General features: G+C 36.0%; 1 protein-coding gene across 2 annotated transcripts in view; it reads left to right on the top strand.

The window, feature by feature from the left end:
* Positions 1–24,510, top strand: part of PCMT1 (protein-L-isoaspartate (D-aspartate) O-methyltransferase) — a 47,351-nt gene that overhangs the window by 5,631 nt on the left and 17,210 nt on the right. For both annotated transcript variants that reach the window (XM_055087439.1, XM_007107908.4), the window contains exons 2-5: positions 12,698–12,802; positions 14,024–14,055; positions 21,930–22,034; positions 23,867–23,987. In XM_055087439.1, coding sequence (XP_054943414.1) covers positions 12,698–12,802; positions 14,024–14,055; positions 21,930–22,034; positions 23,867–23,987 — 363 coding nt within the window. The remainder of the gene's footprint in view (positions 1–12,697; positions 12,803–14,023; positions 14,056–21,929; positions 22,035–23,866; positions 23,988–24,510) is intronic.

Below are 24,510 nucleotides of genomic sequence, written 5' to 3'. Positions count from 1 at the left end.
GTGCAAGGAACATCCTCCTTTGAGAAATAGTGTCAAGATAGTTAATTACATGTATTTATTAAGACTGATAATGGTTTAGAGAAAGGTGTATTTTTTAACATTAATTTTTATTGTAGTATAGTTGCTTTACCAATGTTGTGTTAGTTTCTACTGTACAGCAGAGTGAATTGGCTATACGTATACATATATCCCCTCTTTTTTGGATTTCCTTCCTATTTAGGTCACCAGAGAGCATTGAGTAGAGTTCCCTGATCTATACAGTAGGTTCTCATTAGTTACCTATTTTATTTTATTTATGTATTAGTTTTGGCTGTGTTGGGTCTTCATTGCTGTGCGTGGGCTTTCTTTAGATGCGGTGAGCGGGGGCTACTCTTCGTTGCGGTGGGCAGGCTTCTCATTGCGGTGGCTTCTCTTGTTGCGGAGCACGGGCTCTAGGTGCGCGGGCTTCAGTAGTTGTGGCTCGCGGGCTCTAGGGCGCAGGCTCAGTAGTTGTGGCGCACGGGCTTAGCTGCTCCGCAGCATGTGCTGTCTTCCTGGACCAGGGCTCGAACCCGTGTCCCCTGCATTGGCAGGCGGATTCTTAACCACTGAGCCACCAGGGAAGCCCATAGTTATCTATTTTATACATAGTATCAATAGTGTATATATGTCAATCCCAATCTCCCAATTCATCACCTCCCCCCAGAAAGATGTATTTTTGAATAATCTCTGGTCTTAGATGATATGCTTTATCATAACTTGACATCACTTAAAATTCTTCTTTGATTATAGTGTGAATTTAAAACTAATCCCTTTCAGATTTTCTGTATGGAGAGTGTCTCAGGCTCCACTTACCTCTTATCACGCCTAATCATTCTAGATGGGAAATAAGAGGGGACCATTTTGTTCATTTCTTACTGTTTTCCCTGGCATTTTGTTAGTGGAGAAGAAATAGAGAGTAGATGATTAACAACCACTCAAGTCATAAAACTAATATAATTATGTAATATTTCTTTCATTGAGATATAACTTTGTAACAAGTTACTTACAGAAATTTAGAGAATGTTTCTACATGACTTGAAATCCATCTGCAGCTTATTTTCTTACCTGTGTTTTCAGTGCTTCATACCAGCACAGGATCTCTTCTTTCTCCATCTCTGCCAGAATTGCTTCTAGTCTTCTATTCTCCCAGATCAAAAGTCTTGGAATAGTTATTGATTCTTTCAGACTGTCCCCAAATTAACTCAACAGTTATTACAAATACCTTTCATAGTCATCCCTTTCACTGCATTTTCATTGATACTATCCTAGCCTAGGTTCTTAGTTGTCACTTGGAGTGATATGCCTTCAAGTGTCTGGTCATCACACTTTCAATTTCTCTCCCCTCAGGTTCATTCTACACGTTATACTGATTGTCCTAGTGTACTGCTTTCTGTTATGTCTCTTTTCTGCCTAGACTTCTATTGCTTACTGTATCAATTGTAAACACCTCTTGCTTAGCTTTCAGGCCTTTTAAGGGTCTTCTGCAACCTGTTGCCATGCTCCAACTCCAATCCTGTTCTTCAAACTGATCTCATTTTACTCCTCAGATACCTTGTGTTTTAGGGTACCTGTTCGTCTGCTGTAACAAAGACCAAAATAACAATGGCTTAAACAAAATGAAAGTTTCTGTTTCCTGTAACAATCCAAGTATAAGCAGTTCAGAACTAATATGGTGGTTCCATGGTCTTGAGGACCTGGGCTCCTTCTTTCTTGTTGTGCTTCCTAAAGTCTTTCCCTCATCTACAAAGTTGAAGATAGTTTACCTCCATCATTTCCATATTCCAGCTGGTGGGGAGAAAAATGGGGAAAGGAGAAAACGTGCATTCCTTTGAAGGGCATTATCTGAAGTTGCATACATAATTTCTGCCTGTGTTCTCATTGACAAGAACTTAACCATAAGGCTACACATAACTACAGAGAGGCTAGATAATGCACCCAGTTCTACCACTGTGAAAGAAAAGGAGTACCTGGGGCTTCCCTGGTGGCGCAGTGGTTTAGAATCTGCCTGCCAATGCAGGGGACACGGGTTCGAGCCCTGGTCTGGGAAGATCCCACATGCCACAGAGCAACTAAGCCGGTGCACCACAACTACTGAGCCTGCACTCTAGAGCCTGCGAGCCACGACTACTGAAGCCCACGCGTCTAGAGCCCGTGCTCCGCAACAGGAGTAGCCATCGCAATGAGAAGCCGGTGCACCGCAACGAAGAGTAGTCCCCGCTGCCCGCAACTAGAGAAATCCTGCGTGCAGCAACGAAGACCCAATGCAGCCAAAAATAAGTAAATAAAATAAATAAATTAAAAGAAAAGAAAAGGAGTCCCTGCCACATCTTACATCTTGCTCACTAGAGCAAATACACATTGTATATCCATCTCTATAGGTACTATCCATCTGTGATAACAAGGTTAGGACAATTAAGATTAATCTTTAGTCCAGTAACCATGTGTGCATGTTTGAAAGATAAAATAATACAGAAGGGTTTATAATGAAAAATAACAATTGCTTGCCCTGCTCCTCCCCGCTCCCAGACTGCCTCGAGTGAACACTTTTAACTACGTATTTCGGTCTTCTGGTGATTGTCTTCAGTCTCTAAAGCATATGCTTAAACTGCTATTTCTTTATCAACTTTAGACATCATCTACTGACCTCCTGCCAAGATGGATGAGTATTTACACCCTCTAAACTTACTCCCTTCCCCACATATAGTTATACCGTAATTTTTGCTTCCTCTTTTGTGGTTACCTTTGTAACTTTGAGTAATATACTTTAACCTCAATTTTTTGTTCCATGATTTATAAACTGACACTATCCCTTAACCCTTCCACTTTGTAAGAAAGGATACTCATTTTCCACCTTATTAGGGGCTCTTTTATATTGTCAGAGTTGATAGCATTTCATTTTGTTCTGAGCAATAAATAAATCTGCACTTTGTTGATTTTTGTGTTGAAAATTAATAACCATCATCACAAACATTAATGACTGGGTCAACACTTTGCTGAGCTACGTAGCATGCAAGAGTTTATTCCCTGCTCTTTGTTTCTAATATCACAGACTCCACTAGTATTGAGGAGGAATAGTCAAATGTTTTTTTTTTTTTTTGGCCGCTTGGCTTGTGTATCTTGATTCCCTGACCAGGGATTGAAAGCAGTGAAAGCATCAAGTCCTAACCACTGGACCACCAGGGAGTTCCTTGTTTTTCCTTTTTTTACACTTCATCAGTTGCTTGAAATCACGTCACAGTCTAGTATTATTATCTAAATCATGACTCGTATAGTATTTTTGTCTTTTTCCTGGAATTTATCTCCCTCTTCCCCCTTCCCACTCCTCAGGTTGAGAAGAGGAACAGATACTTTCTTAACGTGGCTCTAATTTTTTCAAGTTTTTTTGTTTTTTTTTTTTGGTGTTTTTTTTTTTTGCGGTACGCGGGCCTCTCACTGCTGCGGCCACTCCCGTTGCAGAGCACAGGCTCAGGACGCGCAGGCTCAGCGGCCATGGCTCACGGGCCCAGCCGCTCCGCGGCATGTGGGATCTTCCCGGACCGGGGCACGAACCCATGTCTCCTGCATCAGCAGGCGGACTCTCAACCACTGTGCCACCAGGGAAGCCCTCAAGTTTTTTAAATTATTTGGTTTATAGCTTGGATTCTATTGCATTCGCCTTTTTGAATTCTGCTAAGTTCTCATTTGGATCCATTGCATATTTGGATCAACATTAGCCATTATTATAATTATTTAATTAGAGTCCTTGGTCCTTAGGGTGCAGGAAAATTGGGCATGGGTAGTTTTAAAACTGTTCACTAATTCAGAAAGCCTAACGGTAATTGCATGTTTACTCATAATTAGGCTATACACCAAAGTGAATTGTTAAATTACTTTGCTGTTTGCTAGAAATATTTCAGAGCACTGGCAATTGTATATGTCAGATTGTCAAAAATGGGAAAATGATTTAATAACTTAGTAAATGTAGCTTGCTTTAGGCATCTTTCAAAATATGGAATCCTGGGAAAAAGCAAATAATAAGAACCTTGTAGTGAAAATTTTGGAAACCACCCAATAATGGTCTAAGGAAGCTTTATCCTGAGCCTTATGTGTTCAGCTTCTTAATAAATGACTGGTGACATGCTTTTAAAACTATTTAGGGTTTTTTAGTAAATTCTGTGTCCCTCTGTAGAGTAAGAAATCAGCCAAAGAAACTCACATGAGTTTGGTAGAGGTATATTATCTAGCTTAAGGGAAGTAACCTCTTTAATTTACTTGATTTTTAGAATGTGCCTATAGCAATATGTTTGATTTTAGATGTCCCGAATATTCATCTAGAGAAGAATGAGTAAGTGAATATGATGGTAATTGGATGTATTGAGTGAGGCTGCTTAACCTGAAAAAGATAAGTCTTGAAATGGTCATGATATGTTCAGGTGTGTAAAAAGTGTTGGTTGGATAGAAAATTCAGCATATTCTTTGTGACTGCAGACAGTAGCACTAAGGGTTTATATAAGTGAGTTATAAAGAGGGAGATTTCCTCTTAATACAGGGAAGTGTTCTGATAATTAGTGTGGTCTGAATGTGCAAAGGGCTGTTCCACATCAGTGCAACTCTTCAAGTAGAGATCGTGGTACCAATTTATGAAGAAGTTAGACTTGAGACCCTTCTGACCTTGAGAGTCTATGAATCACCCCTCTGGAATTTGAATTGAATTCAGGGCAAATGAACCACTCAAGAAGTATTTTGGGAATTAGTAGAAGTCACTAAGCTATTTGAATATGGTAGGAGCAGTACAGTGAACTGGTCAACAGGAATCTAACATCTCAATTTGAATGGCCCTACCCCTTATTTGCTCTGTGATCTGGAACAACTTAGTCTTTCTGAACTCAATTTTATTATCTGTAAGATGGAGTAATAATAGTGCTTTATAGGATTGTTAGAGACAGCATAAGATTGTTTCATAGTTCCTAAGTTTGTATCTCAAAAGATAGTGTGTGTTTAGGATTTTGTCTGGCACATGACAAATATTTAGTAAATGATATCTCTTTTTTTTTGAATTTACTTATTTATTTATTTTGGGCTGTGTTGGGTCTTCGTTGCTGCGCGCGGGCTTTCTCTAGTTGCAGCAAGTGGGGGCTACTCTTCGTTGTGGGGTGCAGGCTTCTCATTGCGGTGGCTTCTCTTGTTGCGGAGCACGGGCTCTAGGCAGGCTTCAGTAGTTGTGGCACGCGGGCTCAGTAGTTGTGGCTCACAGGCTCTAGAGCACAAGCTCAGTAGTTGTGGTGCACGGGCTTAGTTGTTCCGCGGCATGTGGGATCCTCCTGGACCAGGGATCGAACCCGTGTCCCCTGCATTGGCAGGTGGATTTTTAACCACTGAGCCACCAGGGAATTCCAGTATCTCTCTTATTACGCAGCTTTTAAAACTTTTTAAAAAATGCTTTCACTGTTTTATTTTAACGACCTTTACAGGTAGCTTGCCTAAGCTTATTTGTGTAGAAACAGTACTTTCTATTTGGGTTAATTAATCCAAAGTTTATAATATTTTCAAATGGACGGATGATTTATTAATATAACCTAGTCTGTGAGTATTTAAGTGTTTCTCGAGTTGGTGTGCCTTGTTTGCTGATTTTTAAAAATATTCTTTTGTTATTTGGAGAGTCTATTTATACCTTTTATAGTGTCCTTAAACCACCTTTTCTTAACTATTTACTGTCTGGTCAGTCAGTATTAAGTGGTATCCTTTGATTCCTCCTGTCACCTATATGACTCAATGATCTAATTCTACTTTCCCCTTTTTTTCCTCTTCCCATTGTTTTTAGTTGCCTTCTTTCTATTTTGTCAGAACAAATAACGTTTAAGTATTATTATTCCATCGATGTCTTTACCCTTTTCGTTTTTAAAAAAAACTAGTTTAAAAAACTATTAACTATTTTAAAAATAGTATAAAATAATTTAAAAAGATTTAAAAACAGATTTTATTCAGAAACTATTGCAATAGGGGAAAAGAGACCTCAGTATAAAACTGAGCTCAGTTCCCAATACAGCATGAACAAGTGGGGATTTATAGCCTAGGAGCAGGGTGGGCATCAGTGGGTGGAAAATTACTAAGAGGAAACATCAGGGCTAATGGGGGATCCTGGCTAAAATAACTTGACAGGATTCTTGCTGAAGGCAGACCAATCCACCCTTTTAATTTTAGTCTTTGCTCTAAAATTGGATATGTGTCCTTTTCTGATGTATCCCTAGTAATCTCTTGGTTAGATGAAGCACATCTTCTACAAGATTCCTTAGGAAGGGCTTGTGTGGACAGTATTCCCTGAGTTCTTGCACATTCAAGACTTTTTTTCCTATAACCTTGATATTTGAAGAACAGTTTTGGCTGCGTGTAAAATCCTTGGCTTTCACTTTTAAAAAAATCAGCTTTATTGAGGTATAATTTATGTAAAAACGCACCAATTTTTGGAGTATGATTTGAAAATTTTGGCAAATATAGGTGTGTAACCACCACCCTAATGAGGTAAAACAGGGGTGAGCAAACTACATCCCACAGGCCAAATCTGGCCTGCTGCCTGTTTTTAGAAATAAAGATTTCTTTGAATATAGCCACACCCATTCATTTATGTCTTCTGTGTGGCTGTTCTTGCACTTCAAAGGCAGAGTCGCATAGTTGCAACAGAGACTATACGGCCTGCAAAGCCTAAAATGTTTACTGTTTGGATCTTAACAGAAGTTTGCTGATCTCTGATACAGAACATTTCTTTCACCCACAAAGTTTTCTCGTGCCCCTTTGCAATTGATCTCCTTTCAACCCTGACTCCTAGCAACTGCAGATTGGCCTTCTGACACTATGGTTTTGACTTTTCAGGAATTTAATATTAGATGGACTCATATAGTGTAAAATCTCCTGGCTTCTTTCGCTGAGATTAGTGCTCTTGAGATTTGTTCATGTTGTTGGGTATATCAATAGTTTGCTCCTTTTTAATTGTTAACTTGCACTTTCTTTCCTTGAATTTCTTGAAAACGCTGCTGCTTCATTCTTGCTTTGCTTTGAACGTTGCTCTTAAGAAAGCTAATGGTTGCCTTTTTTTAACCCTTATTAGATAATTTGATTTTTTTGGCCTTGAGACTTGACATTTTTTCCCTTGTTTTAGTCTGATAGTTTTCTGTTTTTTTATTTTTGGCCATGCCTCACGGCTTGTGGGATCTTAGTTCCCCGATCAGGGATCGAACCCAGGTCCCCTGCAGTGAAAGCGCCAAGTCCTAACCACTGGACCCCCCCGCCCAGCTGAAATGTTTTGATTTGCATATTGGTTTCTTTTTTTTTTTTAAGTTTATTCCCTTTCTCACAGTGTTCTTTTTTTAAAAAAAATAATTAACTAATTAATTTATTTATTTTTGACTGCGTTGGGTCTTCGTTGCTGTGCGCGGGCTTTCTCTAGTTGCAGCGAGCAGGGGCTACTCTTCGTTGTGGTGCGCGGGCTTCTCACTGCGGTGGCTTCTCGTTGCGGAGCACAGGCTCTTGGGGGTGCGGACTTTGGTAGTTGTGGCGCGCGTAGGCTTCAGTAGCTGTGGCTTGTGGGCTTCAGAAGTTGTGGCTCGCAGGCTCTAAAGCGCAGGCTCAGTAGTTGTGGCGCACAGGTTTAGTTGCTCTGCGGCGTGTGGGATCTTCCCGGACCAGAGCTGGAACCTGTGTCTCCTGCGTTGGCAGGTGGATTCTTTTTTTTTTTTTTAACGGTCATTTTGCTTGAATCTCTAGCCTACAAAGGTAGTTCACGTTTTTTTTTCTTTTTTCCTTTAACATCTTTATTGGAGTATAATTGCTTTACAATGTTGTGTTAGTTGCTGCTGTATAACAAAGTGAATCAGCTATATGTATACATATATCCCCATATTCCCTCCCTCTTGCGTCTCCCTTCCACCCTCCCTATCCCACCCGTCTAGGTGGTCACAAAGCACTGAGCTGATCTCCCTGTGCTATGCAGCTGCTTCCCACTAGCTAATCTATTTTACATTTGGTAGTGTCTATATGTCAGTGTTACTCTCTCACTTCGTTCCAGTTTACCCTTCCCACCCCTGATGTGTCCTCAAGTCCATTCTCTACATCTGTGTCTTTATTCCTGTCGGCACGTGGATTTCTAACCACTGTGCCACCAGGAAGCCCCGCGTATTGTTTTCTTTTTACACTTTTTATAGTAGCTTTGACTGGAGTTTTTGTTTGTTTGTTTGTTTTTCTTTTTCCTATTTTTAGGCATTTTGTGGACACAGTTCAAGAGCACTTCTGTCAGTATAGTGACTTGCAGTTTCTTTAATGGATATTGATATTGTTAATAGTGGTGAGAAAAGGGGGGGAGTTGGCATATCTTGTTGCTCTTCTGTTTCTGTAGGATCCTTAATTTTCTTCCTTCTTTCTCTTCATTTCCATATCAAGAGGCACCATCCTTTCCCTGCCTGTATGATTCTCCGCCAGAAGCAGTGCTTCTTGTGTTTGCCACCCCTGGTCCCACTAAATTTTTTTTAAAAAATAGCTTTTCTAAAGTACAGTTCCAGACCATATAATTCACTAATTTAGATTGTAAAATTCGGTGGTTTTGGATATATTTACAGATATGTGCAACTGCTACCATGGTCATCTAATATTTTCATCACCTCAAAAAGATACCCTGTTTTGCCCTCCTATTCCCCCAACCATAAGCAAGCACTAATCTATTTTCTTTCTCTATAGGTTTGCCTATTCCGGAAATTTCATTAAATAGAATCATACAATATGCAATCTTTTGTGACTGAGTTTTTTCACTTAGCATAATGTTTTCAAGGTTCATCTACATAATAGGATGAATGAATCAGTACTTCATTCTTTTTTATGACCTAATAATATTCCATTGTATGGATATATACCACATTTTGTTTATCTGTTCATCAGTTGATGGACATTTGGGTTGTTTCCACTTTTTGGGTATTATGAATAATGCTGCTGTGAACATTTGTGTACAAGTTTTTGTATAGTCATACGTTTTCACTTCTCTTGGGTATACACATATGAGTAGAATTGCTAGGTCCTATGGTAATTCTCTGTTTAACCATTTGAGGAACTGCCAGACTTTTTCAAAGTGGCTGCACCATTTTACATTCCTACTTGCAGTGCATAAGGGTCTGATTTCTTCACATTTTTGCAACACTTGTTATTATCTGACAGTTTGATGATAGCCATCCTAGTGGGTATGAAATGGTATCTCATTGTGGTTTTAATTTGCATTTCCCTGATGACTAATGATGTCCAGCATCTTTTTATGTGCTTATTGGCTATTTGTATATCTTCTTTGGAGAAATGTCTGTTCAGATCGTTTGCACATTTTAAAATTGAGTTATTTGTCCTTTTACATTGAAATGTAAGAATTCTTTATATATTCTAGATAAAAGTCCTTTTTCAGTTGTATGATTTACAAATTATTTTTCTCTCGTTCTGTGAGTTACCTTTTTCTTGATAATGTCCTTTGAAGCACAAAAATGTTTACTTTTGATGAAATCCAATTTATCCATTTTTTTCTCTTATTGCTCATGCTTTTGGTGTCATAGCTAAGGATCCACTTTCAAATCCAAGGTCATGAAGACTTACCCCAGTATTTTCTTCTATGATTTTTATTATTTTAGTTCTATGTTTAGATCTTTGGTCCATTTTGAGTTAATTTTTGTATTTGATATGAGGTAAAGATTGAACTTTATTCTTTCCATGTGGCTATCCAGTTGTCCCAGCACCATTTGTTGAAAAAGACTGTTCTTTCGCCATTGAATGGCATTGGGACCTTTGTTAACCTACTGATGGTTAAGTTCCTTCCTTGTAGCCAGTACGGTGAGCTTCTAAGTTCCAGACCTGTGTTCACTATTTTAGTACTTAGTGTTGTATTTTCTCTTTCTGGGAATAATTTTGTCTGTGCTTCATCTGCATTCCCTACTTCCTTCTACTTAGTCTTTTAAACTCCAGTCCCTACCTTTGCTTTCTATACCCACAGGCTTGCAGCAATAGCAGAAGCTTTGTTGGAATGTGTTGTTAATTTTTCTACTGATAAGTAATATGAAGTCTGGATATTCTCTATCTCCTAGTAATGTGAAGGCATGGGTCATGTGTGGTTTTGTTTATGCGCCTTCTTGATCTTAGGTTTAGGTGTTTTTTGAATGGATATGTGGAGAAATTCAGATTCTGGTGGCCACCATTACCCTCTAGAACCTGGAGGCTCCACAGTTGATGAATACATTAAATTCATTTGCATAAATATTTTAAACTTCTCATGATGCTTAAGTCTCATTTTAAAATAGCTGTGGCAACCTACTGAATGGGAGAAGATATTTGCAAATCATATATTTGATAAAGGGTTAATATCCCAAGTATATACAACTCAATAGCAAAAAAAAATCAAACAATCCCATTAAGTAAATGGGAAGAGGATCTAAATAGACATTTTTCCAAAGAAGACATACAGAATGCCAACAGGTACATGAAAAGATGCTCAACATCATTAATCATCAGGGAAATGCAAATCATAAACCACAATGAGGTACTGTCAGCTCATACCTGTTAAAATGGCTGTTCTCAAAAAGACAAGAAATAACAAGTGTTTACAAGATTATGAAGAAAAGGAACCCTGGTGCACTACTGGTGGGAATATAAATTGTTGCAGCCACTACAGAAAACTGTGTATGGAGGTTCCTCAGAAAATTAAAAATACAGCTACCATATGATCCAGCAATTCCATTTCTGCATATTTATCCAAAGAAATCAAAAACACTGATTTGAAAAGATATATGCACCCCCATGTTCATTGCAGTATCATTTACCATAGCTAAGATATGGAAACAACCTAAATGTCCACCATGGATGAATAGATATTGATGCTGTGATGTATATATACAATGGAGGATTATTCATCCATAAGAAAGAATGAAATCTTGTCATTTGTAGCATGGATGGACCTTGAGGCTATTATGCAAAAGGAAATAAGTCAGACAGAGAAAGACAAATACTGTATGATCTTACATGTGGAATCTAAAAAAATAAACAAATCAAGCTCTTAGATACAGAGAACAGATTAGTGGCTGCTAGAGGCAGGTGGGGTGCAAAATGGGTGAAAGTGGTCAAAAGATACAAACTTCTAGTTATAAAATGTCATGGGCATGTACAGTATGGTGACTGTAGTTAATGATACTGTGTTGCATATGTGAAGGTTACTGAGAGAGCACATCTTAAAAATTCTCAGCACAAGAAAAAAATTCTGTAACTGTATGGTAATAGATGTTAACTTATCGTGGTGACCATTTTCTAACATATACAAATATTGAATCATTATGTTGTATACCTGAAAGTAATATAATGTTGTATGTCAATTATACCTCAATTAAAAACAAAGAAATCTGAAAAATAAGTTGTTCTTAATGTAGCCAAATTAAGCAAAGCATGTTTTGATTAAAAAAATTTATTTCTGGATTGTTAAAGTCAAGTTGATACATTTAATCTTACAGATTTTAGAGCTGTAAGGACAAGAACTATGGTATTTTGTTTATTATCACCCTAAGTATGTAGCACTGTGTCTGGTATGTATTAGACAGACAGTAAACTTAGTGAGTTAATAAGGCCTTTATTGAATAATTACTGTGTGCATGGTTAATAAGGGTTATTGAAGTTTAACATATTATATTTAATCTTAAAGAATTGATAGTTGGGGGAGCAAATATATACAGTCAGCCTTCTACACCCATGGATTCTATCTCCATGGATTCAACCCACTGTGTATTGAAAATATTTGAAGAAAAAAAAAGTTCCGTAACATTTCAAAAAACAAAATTTGAATTTGCCACATTTGGCAACTATTTACATAGCATTTACATTGTATTAGGTGTTATAAGTAGTCTAACCATGATTTAAAGTATATGGGAGGAGATGCGTAGGTTATATGCAAAAACTATGCAATTTTATATAAGATACTTGAGCATCCACAAATTTTGGTATCTGCTGGGGTTCTGGAACCAACGCCCTATGGACACTGAGGGAAGACCATATTGACCTTGCTTTCCTTCTTGAAAAATTTGTTTCTCTTGGGGTCTGTAACAGTATATCTGCCTGATTTTCATCTACCTCTGTGTCTGCTCCTTGTCATAATCTTTGAAGGCTCTACTTCCTTTGCATTTCTCCTAAGTGTACACTTTTGTGTATTCTTACCTGGCCACTTTAGTTCACTTCCATTGCTTTAGTTGCCATCTTTACAACTAGTAATTTATATCTCTGTTGTAGGTTTTTCTCCTGCGCCCCAGATCCATTTGTCCAACTGACCGCTATATATCTCCATGTGTATGGTCCATAGCTCCTAACTGAATATATAACTTGTCCTTTTTCTCCTTAGCTCTGATCCTTGTCTAGGATTTCACACATCAGTATATGACATCAGCATTTCAACCATTACCGCCCTCCCACCTCCAAATCTAGTCAGTCAGGTATACATTACCTACTAAATATAACTCAGATCCTTCTACATTTCTTCATCCTTACTTTCATTATTAAAGACCGGGTTGTGATTACCTGAGCCACTGCAACAACTTTCAATTTTGCTCTCTTCCAATCTAGTCTCTACAGTGTAGCCAGAATAATTATTCTAAAATATGTCTGATCATGCCACTTCCAGCTTAAAATACTGCTTCATTCATTTCAGAAAATGGAATCATCAAGACAGATAAAGTATTTGAAGTAATGCTGGCCACAGACCGCTCTCACTATGCAAAATGTAACCCTTATATGGATTCTCCACAATCAATAGGTAAGCTTTGGATTTCTGAAAACGTCACAAATTTTACTCATTTACTCTGTAATCTTTGTAAGTAAAAATAGGCTGGGACCCAGATGTGTATCTAGTACCTTGCTAATTTGAGTTTTATGCCTTAGTAAATTTCATAATCCCAAACTTACCCAGTTTAATAAAATGATGTAGTATATGAAGTGTCTTTTCTATTTTCTTAAACGATACCTATAAGAATTCTGTAAAAATATACTTAAAACATACTTTAAATGAAAACTTACAGTTTATGCTATGTGCTGAGTTTTCTTTAGGGTCTTCAGTGTTGACTAAGGTTGGTTTTTGCATTAGCATCAATTTTAAAAGTCAGTATTAAAGGGAATGTGTAACTAAGTTATTACTGACTTCTCTGCTTCACTTGCCCTGAATTTTTTGGTTTGTGCTTGTTTTTAGAAAGCTCCATATTTAACTCCTTCTCCTGAAGCAGGTTTTGCTGAACTGCTGAGCCTTGGCAGTGGGCGCCTTTGAGGCTTAGAAGTGCCTCAGGATTCTGTGGGCCAGCTGCCGTGCTGCCTTCTTTTGAAGCACTTTAACAGTCAACAGAGAAGATCCTGGGGAGCTTCTGAACCCCGAAGGCACCTGCTACCACCGCTCAGTGAAAATTGCTTCAGACGCAGAAGCAGGTAAATAAGTTTTGAGAAAGCAACACTGAAAGAAAAAACTAAAAGCTAAAAATGGAGAAAAGATTGTTTTAATTAACATTAGTTGATAGTGTAAAGAGTAAATTGAAGTAGCTTATTAGTCTCTTAAGCTACTCTGATTGCCAGTTCTAGTTTTTTTTAAGGTGCCAAAAATATGAAGCAGTTTAATTTTGCAAGGATTTTGCATACTCTGTGGTATATGGAAGCTTATTTTCTTTTTATAAATCTAAAGAAAAAACATCATAAATTTATCAACTCAACTTAATGAAATTCCTCCTTAACTAACTATATGGGAGAAGAAATTTTTGGAAATAGTGGGACTGTTGTACTGAGCGTGCTGGCCTTTGGCATGATTATATTTTCTAATTTTAACTGTGCATGACAGTACTGTAAAGTACAAAGGAAAAGTTTTATTTCTTGAGATCATAAAAGTGAAAATAATTATTATGAAAAACAACTTATGGATGTTAGAAAAGGAATTACATGGAGTATTTCGTATGTTTTTACAGCTGAATGTATCAGTAGTTCTCTTCTTCTTTTGCAGGGTTCCAAGCAACAATCAGTGCTCCACACATGGTAAGTTAACTTTGGTCATTTGGGTACAAATGGATCACATTTTTCCTCTAAGAGTGCTTTCTTCAGTAAAAACGGTTTAAAGAACATTTTTAACTTTTAATTATATCAGTTTTATTATCTATGAATTATGTAAATTGGTAATGAATTAATAAGAATAATCTTATTCTTAATACAAGATGTGTAGAAGGAACTCTTTTTGGTAGAAACTCATTAAAGTTTTTGGTGGTTGTCATTAGTATCTAATCATGTAAAAATTGTATATAAAAAACTTGGATATAAAAGGTTATTTACTTAGAGGTGAGTTAATTAAGGGAGAGAATATTTTTAAAATATAATAGACATATTAAAGAAATCTCAAGTTGAATAATGTTTCATATTTTATTTGGATGATTCATTGGGGACTGGTCACATATAGCTGTTATGAAGCTGTATAACTCTGAGAAGGACCTGTTTTAAGTTACTTAGCACTTTTAATCTGTTGCGAATTTTCTTGGGTTTTAAATGTCAGTTATTTAAATCAGTACTCTGTGGTTTTTGGTGAAAAGAACAATAGCTTTTCTGATTCTCTGCAAGTATTTGGGGTTGGAGAAACTCTTATTTAAACTTAAAGCCTTCTTTATATTAAAATAAATTCTACACGTATATTCATAGTGAACTAATAATTTTACTAGAAGAAAAAATAGACAATGTATTTATAAATATTTAATAAAAATGACTTTTTAAACATAACAAAAGACCTAGAAGCCATTAAAAAACCTGATATATTCAATGTTTTGAAACATTAAAATCTTGGATTTCTGTAGATGGAAAATATAAACAAAATCAAAAGAGGAAAAACTGAGGGAAATATTTGAAATACATATGACAGTATAGGGCAAATCTCCATATACTTACATATATGGAATACATATATACACATGTGTATGTGTGTATCCTATATATTAAGAAATAAAATACTACTAAGCCCAAAAGGAAGTGGGTAAAGTACAAGAATGTAGTTCATAGAAAAAGAAATACAAATGACATTGGCATTTAAACAAATGAAAAGATGTCATCTTCACTTATATTTAGTGAATTGCAAATTAGCACTACAATAAAGTACCATTTTTCTCCTATCATCAGAAATTAAAAGTTTATTACTTTGTATTAGAAAAGGGAAACTGACAAATTATTTTTTTGGTTGGGAAAGTAAATTGATAGTGTTTTTGGAAGGCAATTTGGCAATAGCTAAAACATGTGAGATGAATATACCTTAGACTCTCCAGTTTTATTTCAAGTATTTATCCCGTAAAATATTTGCACAAGTACAAAATAACTGAGCATATTTATTGGCACATTATTTATAATAACAAAAAAGTAACAGTAATCACTAATAGTCCACTAATAGTGGATGGTTAATAAATTATAGTAGACCCATACAGTGAAATACTGTGAAGTGAAATGAATAAAGTTCTGTAAATACGAATATGGCAAGATCTTCAAGAAACATCATAAAAGTAGAGTGCAGAAGAGTATTTAGAGTTTTTCTTTTAGTTATGGAGTAGGAATGGTTTTTGTACGCATTACCTATTCAAAGAAATTAATGATTAACAAAAAAATTGTAGTCTTAAGATCCCTGAATACGGTTTGAAGTGCTACTTAAAAAGAAAAATTCATATAGAAGTATTCGTTTAATTATAAAAGTTATTTTAGAGAATTGGTACTCAACATGTTTGGGAAATTGCCTGGAGGGGTATTTTTCAGATAAATGGGAAGTACTGCATGAACTTTTTCTTTTCTCTGAAGTGTGGTGCTGAGTGTCCAGTTCACTACCAAATGAGACGTGGCACTAACTCCACGGCAGGTGGTGCATTTTTAAACAAAAATAATAGCTTTATTAAGATATAATTTATCCCTTTTTAGTATACAGTTCTGTGGTTTTTAGTCTGTTCAGAGTTGTACAAACATTACTACTATCTCAATTCAGGACATTTTCATCACCTCAGAAAGGACCCCTATACCTGTTTAGCAGTCAGTTCCCATCCCTCATTCTTCAGGTCCTGGCAACTACTAACCTGCTTTTTGTTTCTATGTCATTCTGGACATTTCACATAAATGGAATAATATAATATGTGGCCTTTTATGACTGCTTTTTATATTCTGTACAATATTTTCAAGGTTTATCTATGTTGTAGCATGCTTCAGTATTTCATTTCTTTTTATCGCCAAATAATATTACATATAATTACATATGATATTATTATTACAAATAATTATTACAAATAATTACATATAATATTATTACAAATAATATTACAATAATATTACAAATTACATATGTCGTATGTCATATGACATACGACATATGTCATACGTCATATGACATATGTCATATGACATACGACATGTCATATGTCATACGTCATATATATGTAATATGACATATGTAATATGTCATACGTCATATATATGTAATATGACATATTACATACAAATATTACATACAAATGTTACATACAAATATGATACTTGTTATTTTATTAATGGAAATTATTAAACTTTCAGGGGATACTGATCATTTAAAAATATCCGATAAAAGCTTCTTCCTGAGGGCTTCCCTGGTGGCGCAGCGGTTGCGCGTCCGCCTGCCGATGCAGGGGAACTGGGTTCGCGCCCCGGTCCGGGAGGATCCCACATGCCGCGGAGCAAAAAAAAAAAAAAAAAAGCTTCTTCCTGAAAAAAATTCACGAACTCTCTCTTATTAGAGACTCCATCCTTTGGGCGAAGCCTCTTGTCTAAGAACAATAGCTTTGACTAAATAAAATGCCCCCAGTAGTTTCCTCAGTAAAAGTTAATCCAGTGTGTCTCATAGAAACCTCATTAACTAACACTTTCTTGTTCCACTGGTTGATGTTCATAACGATGATTCAGAGGTCGTATTCCACTGTATCATTTTGAAGCATCAAAGAAAGATAAGGTTAGTCAGATATTTTTTAAATTTTTGAAACAATCTCATGGGAAAGTTGCAAGTACACTGTCAGGAACCTTTCTTTACTCCTTTTGAGAGTAAGTTGCTGAAATGATGCCCCATCACTCTTGAATACTTCGGGGTGTAGTTTATTTCCTACAAAGGACATTCTGCTATACAACCACAACATAACCATCAAAACCAGGACATGAACATTGACACATTACTACCATCTAATCTTCAAACTCCTTTTCACTTTTTCCAGTTGTCCCTATGATGTCCTTGATAGCAGAAGGGTCCAGTGCTGAATCACTGCTCTTTTAGTCTCCTTCGATCTGAACCAGATCCTCAGCCTTTGTTTGTCTTTCATGGCCTTGACTCTTTTGAAGAAGTCAGGCCAGTTATTTTGTTGATGTCCTTCAGGTTGGGTTGTCTAGCGTTTCCTCATGATTCCATTCAGGTTATGCCTCTTCGGTGGGAAGATCACAGAAGTGATGCTGGGTTTTCATTACATGGTATCACAGTACAGTTTTGATTTGACCCATCACTGATGCTGTTCACTTGATTAAGGTGGTGTCTGCCAGCCTTCTCTGCTGTAGAGTTACTGTTTTTGGCTTTTGTAATTAATAATTATTTTGTGAGGGGGTACTTTGAGATTATGTGTCTTTTCCCTATTTATTTGTTTATTTATATCAGTATGCATGGTTTCCTGTCTTTTCCCTTTCCATATTTAACTTCTAACAGTGAAAAGCATGGTTCCTTTTTCCTTGATATATTTATTTATTTGATCAATTCGACTGTATATAGCCAATTTCTCGCTGCTGTCACTTTCTCCCCCCACCCTTCTCATACCACCCCATCCTCCATCAGTTATGTCTGACACCTGGCACTGGTCCACTGTGTTGTGCAAAAATCCTCCTCGTCTAGCTTGGATTCTGACTCCTGTTTGGATCTGCTTCCCTATGTGAACACAGATGCCCTCCTCATCCTGCTTGGGCTCTGACACTTCTAACTGGACACTGCAGCTACTCTCTCTGCCACCTGGGTATGGGCAACTACCTCACTCAGCCCAATGTAATGGCTTTAGGATCGACTTGTTCAGAAAGGGAATGGATGGGACAGGATACCAGGAAAAAAGGGAAAGGAGGGTAGTAACCAGATTTTTTTGATTAACCAAGTCATTTTGTTCTCTAAGCAAGCAAAAGATGGAAGCCACTGATTATTTGACAGTTATATGCAAGATTTCCTAAGAGAGAGTTTTTCCAAAAATATACTAAATGGAAGTAAAAGATCAAGTTAACTGTTAATTTTACCTTTACAAATAACTTTGAAGTACCTTAAAGAATAGCAGCATCAGGTCATTGAGCTGTAATGGTTGAATTTTCATTAATGTGAATATTATACCTTTTGTTCGTAAATCCGTTAGAATTTATAAAGTACTTTCATACTTCATCACTTTTGTTCACAGTGGTACTGCTATGGAGAAGGCAGAATAGGAACAACTTTTTTCTCTCCATTTTAATGATGTGGAAACTGAGGAACAGTCAGCTAAAAATAATTTCCAAAGTCCAGGGGTAATAAATGCAGAACCAGTAGAATCCAGTACTTTGAACACTTAATCCAGGGTTCTTTTTCCTAGTACTAGTGGTTTCCATTCATTAGGCAAGAAGCTCTTTGCAAAAGAATCTATATGAAAAATTGAAAATTTTAGTTATTTCTCTGTTACCTTTTTACCAAACACACCAACCACCAGTCTACATTTGTGTGTTACTCCTAAAGGGGTTCTGTGGAACCTTTATGACTTTCTGGAACATGGTTTGGAAATCCTTGGATTATATGAGGCTACATCTATTAATGGCCTTCTCCCCTTTTTATGTTAATTGTGAGAAAAGATAGCCTTAACATCTTTTCTTTTTAACTTTTCAATATGGAAAATTTTCAACACCACACATGCAAATAGAATAATGTAATGAACCCTCAAGTAGCCATCACCCAACTTCAGTAATTACCAAAAATTTGCTAATCTTGTCTTATATAATTGTTTCTCCTTTGCTGAAATATTTTAAAGCAATCCCAAACCTAATATTATTTTACCCCTAAATAGTATAAATCTGAAAGACTTAAAAGCACAACTACAGGGCGCCATGACCGCTGAGCCTGTGGGTCCGGAGCCTGTGCTCTGCAACGGGAGAGGCCACAACAGTGAGAGGCCCGCGTACCACATAAAAAAAAAAAAAAAAAAAGCACAACTACAGTACCATATCATGACTAACAATGTTCCTTAGTATTATCTTATATTTAGTCCATGTTCAAACTTGGCCAGGTGTTTCAAAAAATTCTTTTACAGTTGAATTTGTTTAAATCAGGATCCAAACAAGAGCCTTACATTGTACCTTTTTAGTCTTTTTTAGTCTTTTTAGTCTCTTTTAATTTTAACAGTCCCCCTTTTTAAAATGCCATTTATTAATTGACAAAATTTGTTCTTTTATCCTATAGAATTTCCCATATTCTGAACTTGGTTAAATGTTTCCTAGTGGTGTTTAACTTGTTCCTTTTTTTTTCTTTTCAAGAAAACTCCTTAATGGTTCTTCTGTTCATCACATCAGGAGGTACATAAATGTCTGATTCTCCACTTTTAGTGATTGGAATAAATAGTATTTTCAAAAAATTTTTATTAAATTATAATATACACACAATAAAGTGCACACATCTTAAGTGTACAGCTTGATGAATGTTTACGTGTGTACATATAGGTAACCACTACCCAGATCAAGATACAGAACATTTCCTGCACCCCAAAAGGCCCCCTCAGTCAGAAAGACCTCTTTTCCTAGTCAACCTCTATCCTCAAGGTAACCAGTATTCTAGCTTTTATCACCTAAGTTAGTTTTCCAGAATAGGGAGTTTCCATTCTATCCTCCATTTTGAATGTTACCTGTTTCTGATGATTAAAAAAAATTTTTTTTTAAATTTTGGCATAATTTCAGACTTACAGAAATGTTCTAAGAATAGTACAAGTGATTCCCGTATACTTTTTACCCATATTCACCAAATGTTATCATTTTACTTCATTTGCTTTATCATTTATTCTCTCTCTCCTCCCTCTCTCCCTTCCCCCATATATATATATATATATATATATATATATATTTCCTTTTTTATGAACTCTTTAGGAGTAATTTGTAGGCAGAATACTCTTTACCTTTAAAAATAGGACATTCACTTAAATAACCATAGTGCAGTTGTCCAAATCAGGAAATTAACATTGATTAAACACTTAGCCAATTTACAGACCTTATTTAGATTTCATCAGTTGTTCTAGTAATGTCCTTCATAGGAAAAGAAAGTTGCAGATCAGGAGTTTCATTCAATTGCCTTGTCTTTTTAATCTGGAACAGTCCCTCAGTCTTTTCTTTTATGGTCTTGAAAATGTTTATGAACGTTATAGGCCAGTTATTTTATAGAATGACTCTCAATTTAGGTTTGTCTGATGTTTCTTCTTGATTAAATATGAGTTATGCATTTCTGCCTGGAATATCCCAGATGTGATGTATTTTAGCAGATGTCATGTGATGTCAGAGTGTCCCATTATTGGTGATACTAACTTTAATCATCTGAGGTCGTGTCAATCAGGTTTCTCCACCAAGAAACTTCCGAACTCCATTGTAAAGTTACTACTTTTCCCTTTTGTAATTATTAAGTGTCTGGGGCAAACACTTTGAGAGTATGTAAATATCTTGTTACTCATCAAATGATAATACACTAGTTTTAGCGTCCATTTGTGATTTTTGCCTCAATCAGTTATTACTAAAATGGTTGCCAAATGGCAATTTTCTAAGTTTATCATTTCATCTATATTTAAAAACAGTTGAGAACAGTTTCTCCTTATTCTCCATTTATGTATGTACAGAAGGATGTATTTACTTACTGTCACTATGGATTCATGGATATGTATTTTCATCAACCAAGATCTGATAGTGAATGTGCTTATTGCTACTGGATCTGATGGTTTTTAATAATGAATATACCAGGCATTTAAGGACAGCTTTTGAGATAACATTTATTAATTCTAACCTCATATTTTGGAAAAGCACTAAAATGTAAGTTTATAAAGAGGATGGAGTAGAGAAGGCTTTATTTCTTGGTTTGGTCCAAAGCATAACCAACATGATTTTATTTGATTTGTCATTTATATATACTGTAAACATAAAAATGTATATCGTTTGGCCCCCTTAATTCCACTTGTAGGAATTTGTCCTATAGATATACTTTATAAGATTATTAAAAAGGTTATTACATTGTCTTACAGGTACACCTTTTAAGATTATTTTCTCTCTTTTGTTATAGAAGATTGAGGCTAACTTAAATATCTCTCATCAGGTATATTTATTACTACAATACATTCATACAAAAACATACTCTTCAGCCTTAAAAAAGAGTGAACACACTGTTTAAATAGTGATAAGGAAGCTCCTTCAAGATATAATAAATTTATAAATGCATATGTATTTGCTTATATATGCATAAAGTGAATATGTTGGGAAGAAATCACTAGAAACTGGTAACATTGGTTGCCTTTAGGGAGTGAGACTGTTTGGGGACAGGGGTGAGATGCAGACTTTTCACTGTGAATCTTTTTGTAGCTTTTGACTTTGAATTAATTAAATTTAAAAAATTTGCACACTGGAGATCTAAAATTACTGAACACTTTATCTAAAACACAAGAATTTTAATCAAACAAGAATATTCTTATACGTAATTCCTGTGTAGATATAAGTATATAATATGTTATGTTTTCATTGTTTTGGTAGATGACAATAGTAGAAAAATTGGTGACATGTTAGCAACTTTATTTGTATGCCATGGTATATATACTTTATAGAGTCTTGAAAAAAAAATGAATACTTGCTTTGTTTTCTTTTGGCAGCATGCATATGCACTAGAACTTCTATTTGATCAATTGCATGAAGGAGCTAAAGCTCTTGATGTAGGATCTGGAAGTGGAATCCTTACTGCATGTTTTGCACGTATGGTAAGAGCTTAATTTACCATTCTGGCCCCAACAGAAGCATATTATATGATTTGGCTGTGTATTTTTTTCATTAGCAGTTTTCGAAGGTTTTCTATGTTCCTTTTTAAATTCTATTAAGATAGTATTTAGAATATGTATCACCTAGGATTTCTTTTTGTTGCTGTTGAAGTGACAGAACATTCAGTCAAAGTGGCAGAACTTGAAGGGAATTTATTTGGTTTATACAATGGAAAAGTCTAGAGGTATATCTGACTTCTTGTATGGCTGGATTCAGAAGAAGATCAGATGTTGTTACGGACAATGGGTTTCTCTCTGCTTCTTGGTTTGACTTTGCTTTCCTCCACACGTTGGCTTCATTTTCCGATATGCTCTTCTCTGTGATCACAAAGTGGCAACCAGTAGCTCCCAAACTTCAATCTTCCCAGTACTCTTCTGGCAGAACAAAATACAGCCTGATTTCCAAACACTCCTACAGGTTTATTGGGATTGAAGGAGAGCTTTTTTTACATTAAGAAAAATGCTCTTATAAAAATGCGTTGTTTGTTATACTTCAGACTTTATCATCAGAGGCTTATCTGGTAAATGACTATCCAGAGTATAAGTCTGGAGGCCCACTCAAGCACCTTGAAGTAAAGGTTTATCTGTGTTCAGGTAATCAAATCAGGTTGATTATGAAAAATCTTGTACCTATAGGCCAGCTTGGAAGGGTATGGTTTAGTTAAGTTAGGATTTATGGATCCTTTAGGACTAGAATCCATTTAATTTGCTATGCATATATAATTGGCAGACTAACGGAATGTAAGCTCCAGAGAGGTGGGAATTTTGTCTGATTTTTTTTCATTGATGTATCCTAAGCATCCAGAACAGTGCCAGGCACACAATAAGGATTCAGATATTTCTTTTCAGTTGTTTGACTTGTTCTGTACAAGTTAAACCCTCACTAATGGGATGTATCTAAATACTAGAAATGGTATTTAATTAATGACTTGTTCTCTATACTTGACATGTTTATGGTTTCAGAGGCATAATCATTTTTTATAATATCATTAGATTTCTGAGTTATCTTTTTGAAAATGATACTAATCAGTGTTTTTCACACATTTACCATGTGTTAGTCTGTGTTCTCAGTGCTTTTCCTGTATTCTCTTATTTACTCCTCACGTGATTTATGAGGTATGTACCCCCTTCCTCCTCATTTTTCAGTTGAGGAACCTGATTGATGGAATAACTTGTCAAGGTTATATAGTTGTAAGTAAGTGGTGAAACCTAGATGTGAACACAGGTGGTCTGACTTCAGAGTCTTTATTGTGTTAAATTTATTTTACAATTAATATTTATACTTGGGGCCTTATGTACTTTTATATTTCCCACATGTGGCATTAGAATCAGGTATAGAAATCCCTATAAAAAAATTTTTATGTAACATTTTAATATTTAAAGTCACACTTTTAAATGGAATTTAAATAAAAAATGGTTGCACTAAAAGTACCATTTAATATTGGTAGCTAAGTCCCACTTCAAGATCCTGGATTTAAAAATTAGAAATTGAAGAAAGCTATCATTTTTCTTAGTATTACAAGTTTTTGTAATTTATTCTAGCTTCTTAATTACTGAAATATCATTATTCATTTAAGGGTTATAGTTGAGAAAGTTGTATTTGCCAAATAGTTAATAATAAACTGAGTGTTTAACAGTCTAATTGGAGGCTTAAGCTGTTTATTTGTCCTGATTTCTCATTGCAGAATATGACTTTGGGTAAAGAAATACTTTAATGACGCTTTAGAAAAATAAACTTAGACCAGTGAACTGTTGAATTATTCTTTCACTTCCAGGTTGGACCTAGTGGAAAAGTCATAGGAATTGACCACATTAAAGAGCTAGTAGACGACTCAGTAAATAATGTCAGAAAGGATGATCCAATGCTTTTGTCTTCAGGAAGAGTGCAACTGGTTGGTAAGTATCAGAAAACTTAAAAAATTTCCTCTCTGGAGAATTTTTATTTTCAGAAAAATCCCATGCAAGCTAAATAATACTCAGAGCTAATTATTACATTTTTTTTTACATTCACTTTTAAGTACTAAGCAAGAAAAAGCAATTATGCTAAAATGTTACACTGGTTCTACCTTGACCATGGGTGACATGACTTAACTATTTCAGAAAATGCCATGTTGAGTTCTTTCTTCATTGCTTTTTAAGAAGTAGTATCAAAGTAACAAGTGTCGAATATAAAAAATTTAAACAGTGCAGAGATGTGTAAGATAAAGAAAGCCCCTCTTTTTCCTCCTGAAGTTTTTTAGACATATAAATGTACATATAAATAAACTGCACACAGGGGCTTCCCTGGTGGCGCAGTGGTTGCGCGTCCGCCTGCCGATGCAGGGGAACCGGGTTCGCGCCCCGGTCTGGGAGGATCCCACGTGCCGCGGAGCGGCCGGGCCCGTGAGCCATGGCCGCTGGGCCTGCGCGTCCGGATCCT

The sequence above is a fragment of the Physeter macrocephalus genome, chromosome 10, assembly GCF_002837175.3.
Source record: "Physeter macrocephalus isolate SW-GA chromosome 10, ASM283717v5, whole genome shotgun sequence".
Lineage (NCBI taxonomy): Eukaryota > Metazoa > Chordata > Mammalia > Artiodactyla > Physeteridae > Physeter > Physeter macrocephalus.
This window is presented reverse-complemented; position numbering and strand designations above follow the sequence as displayed.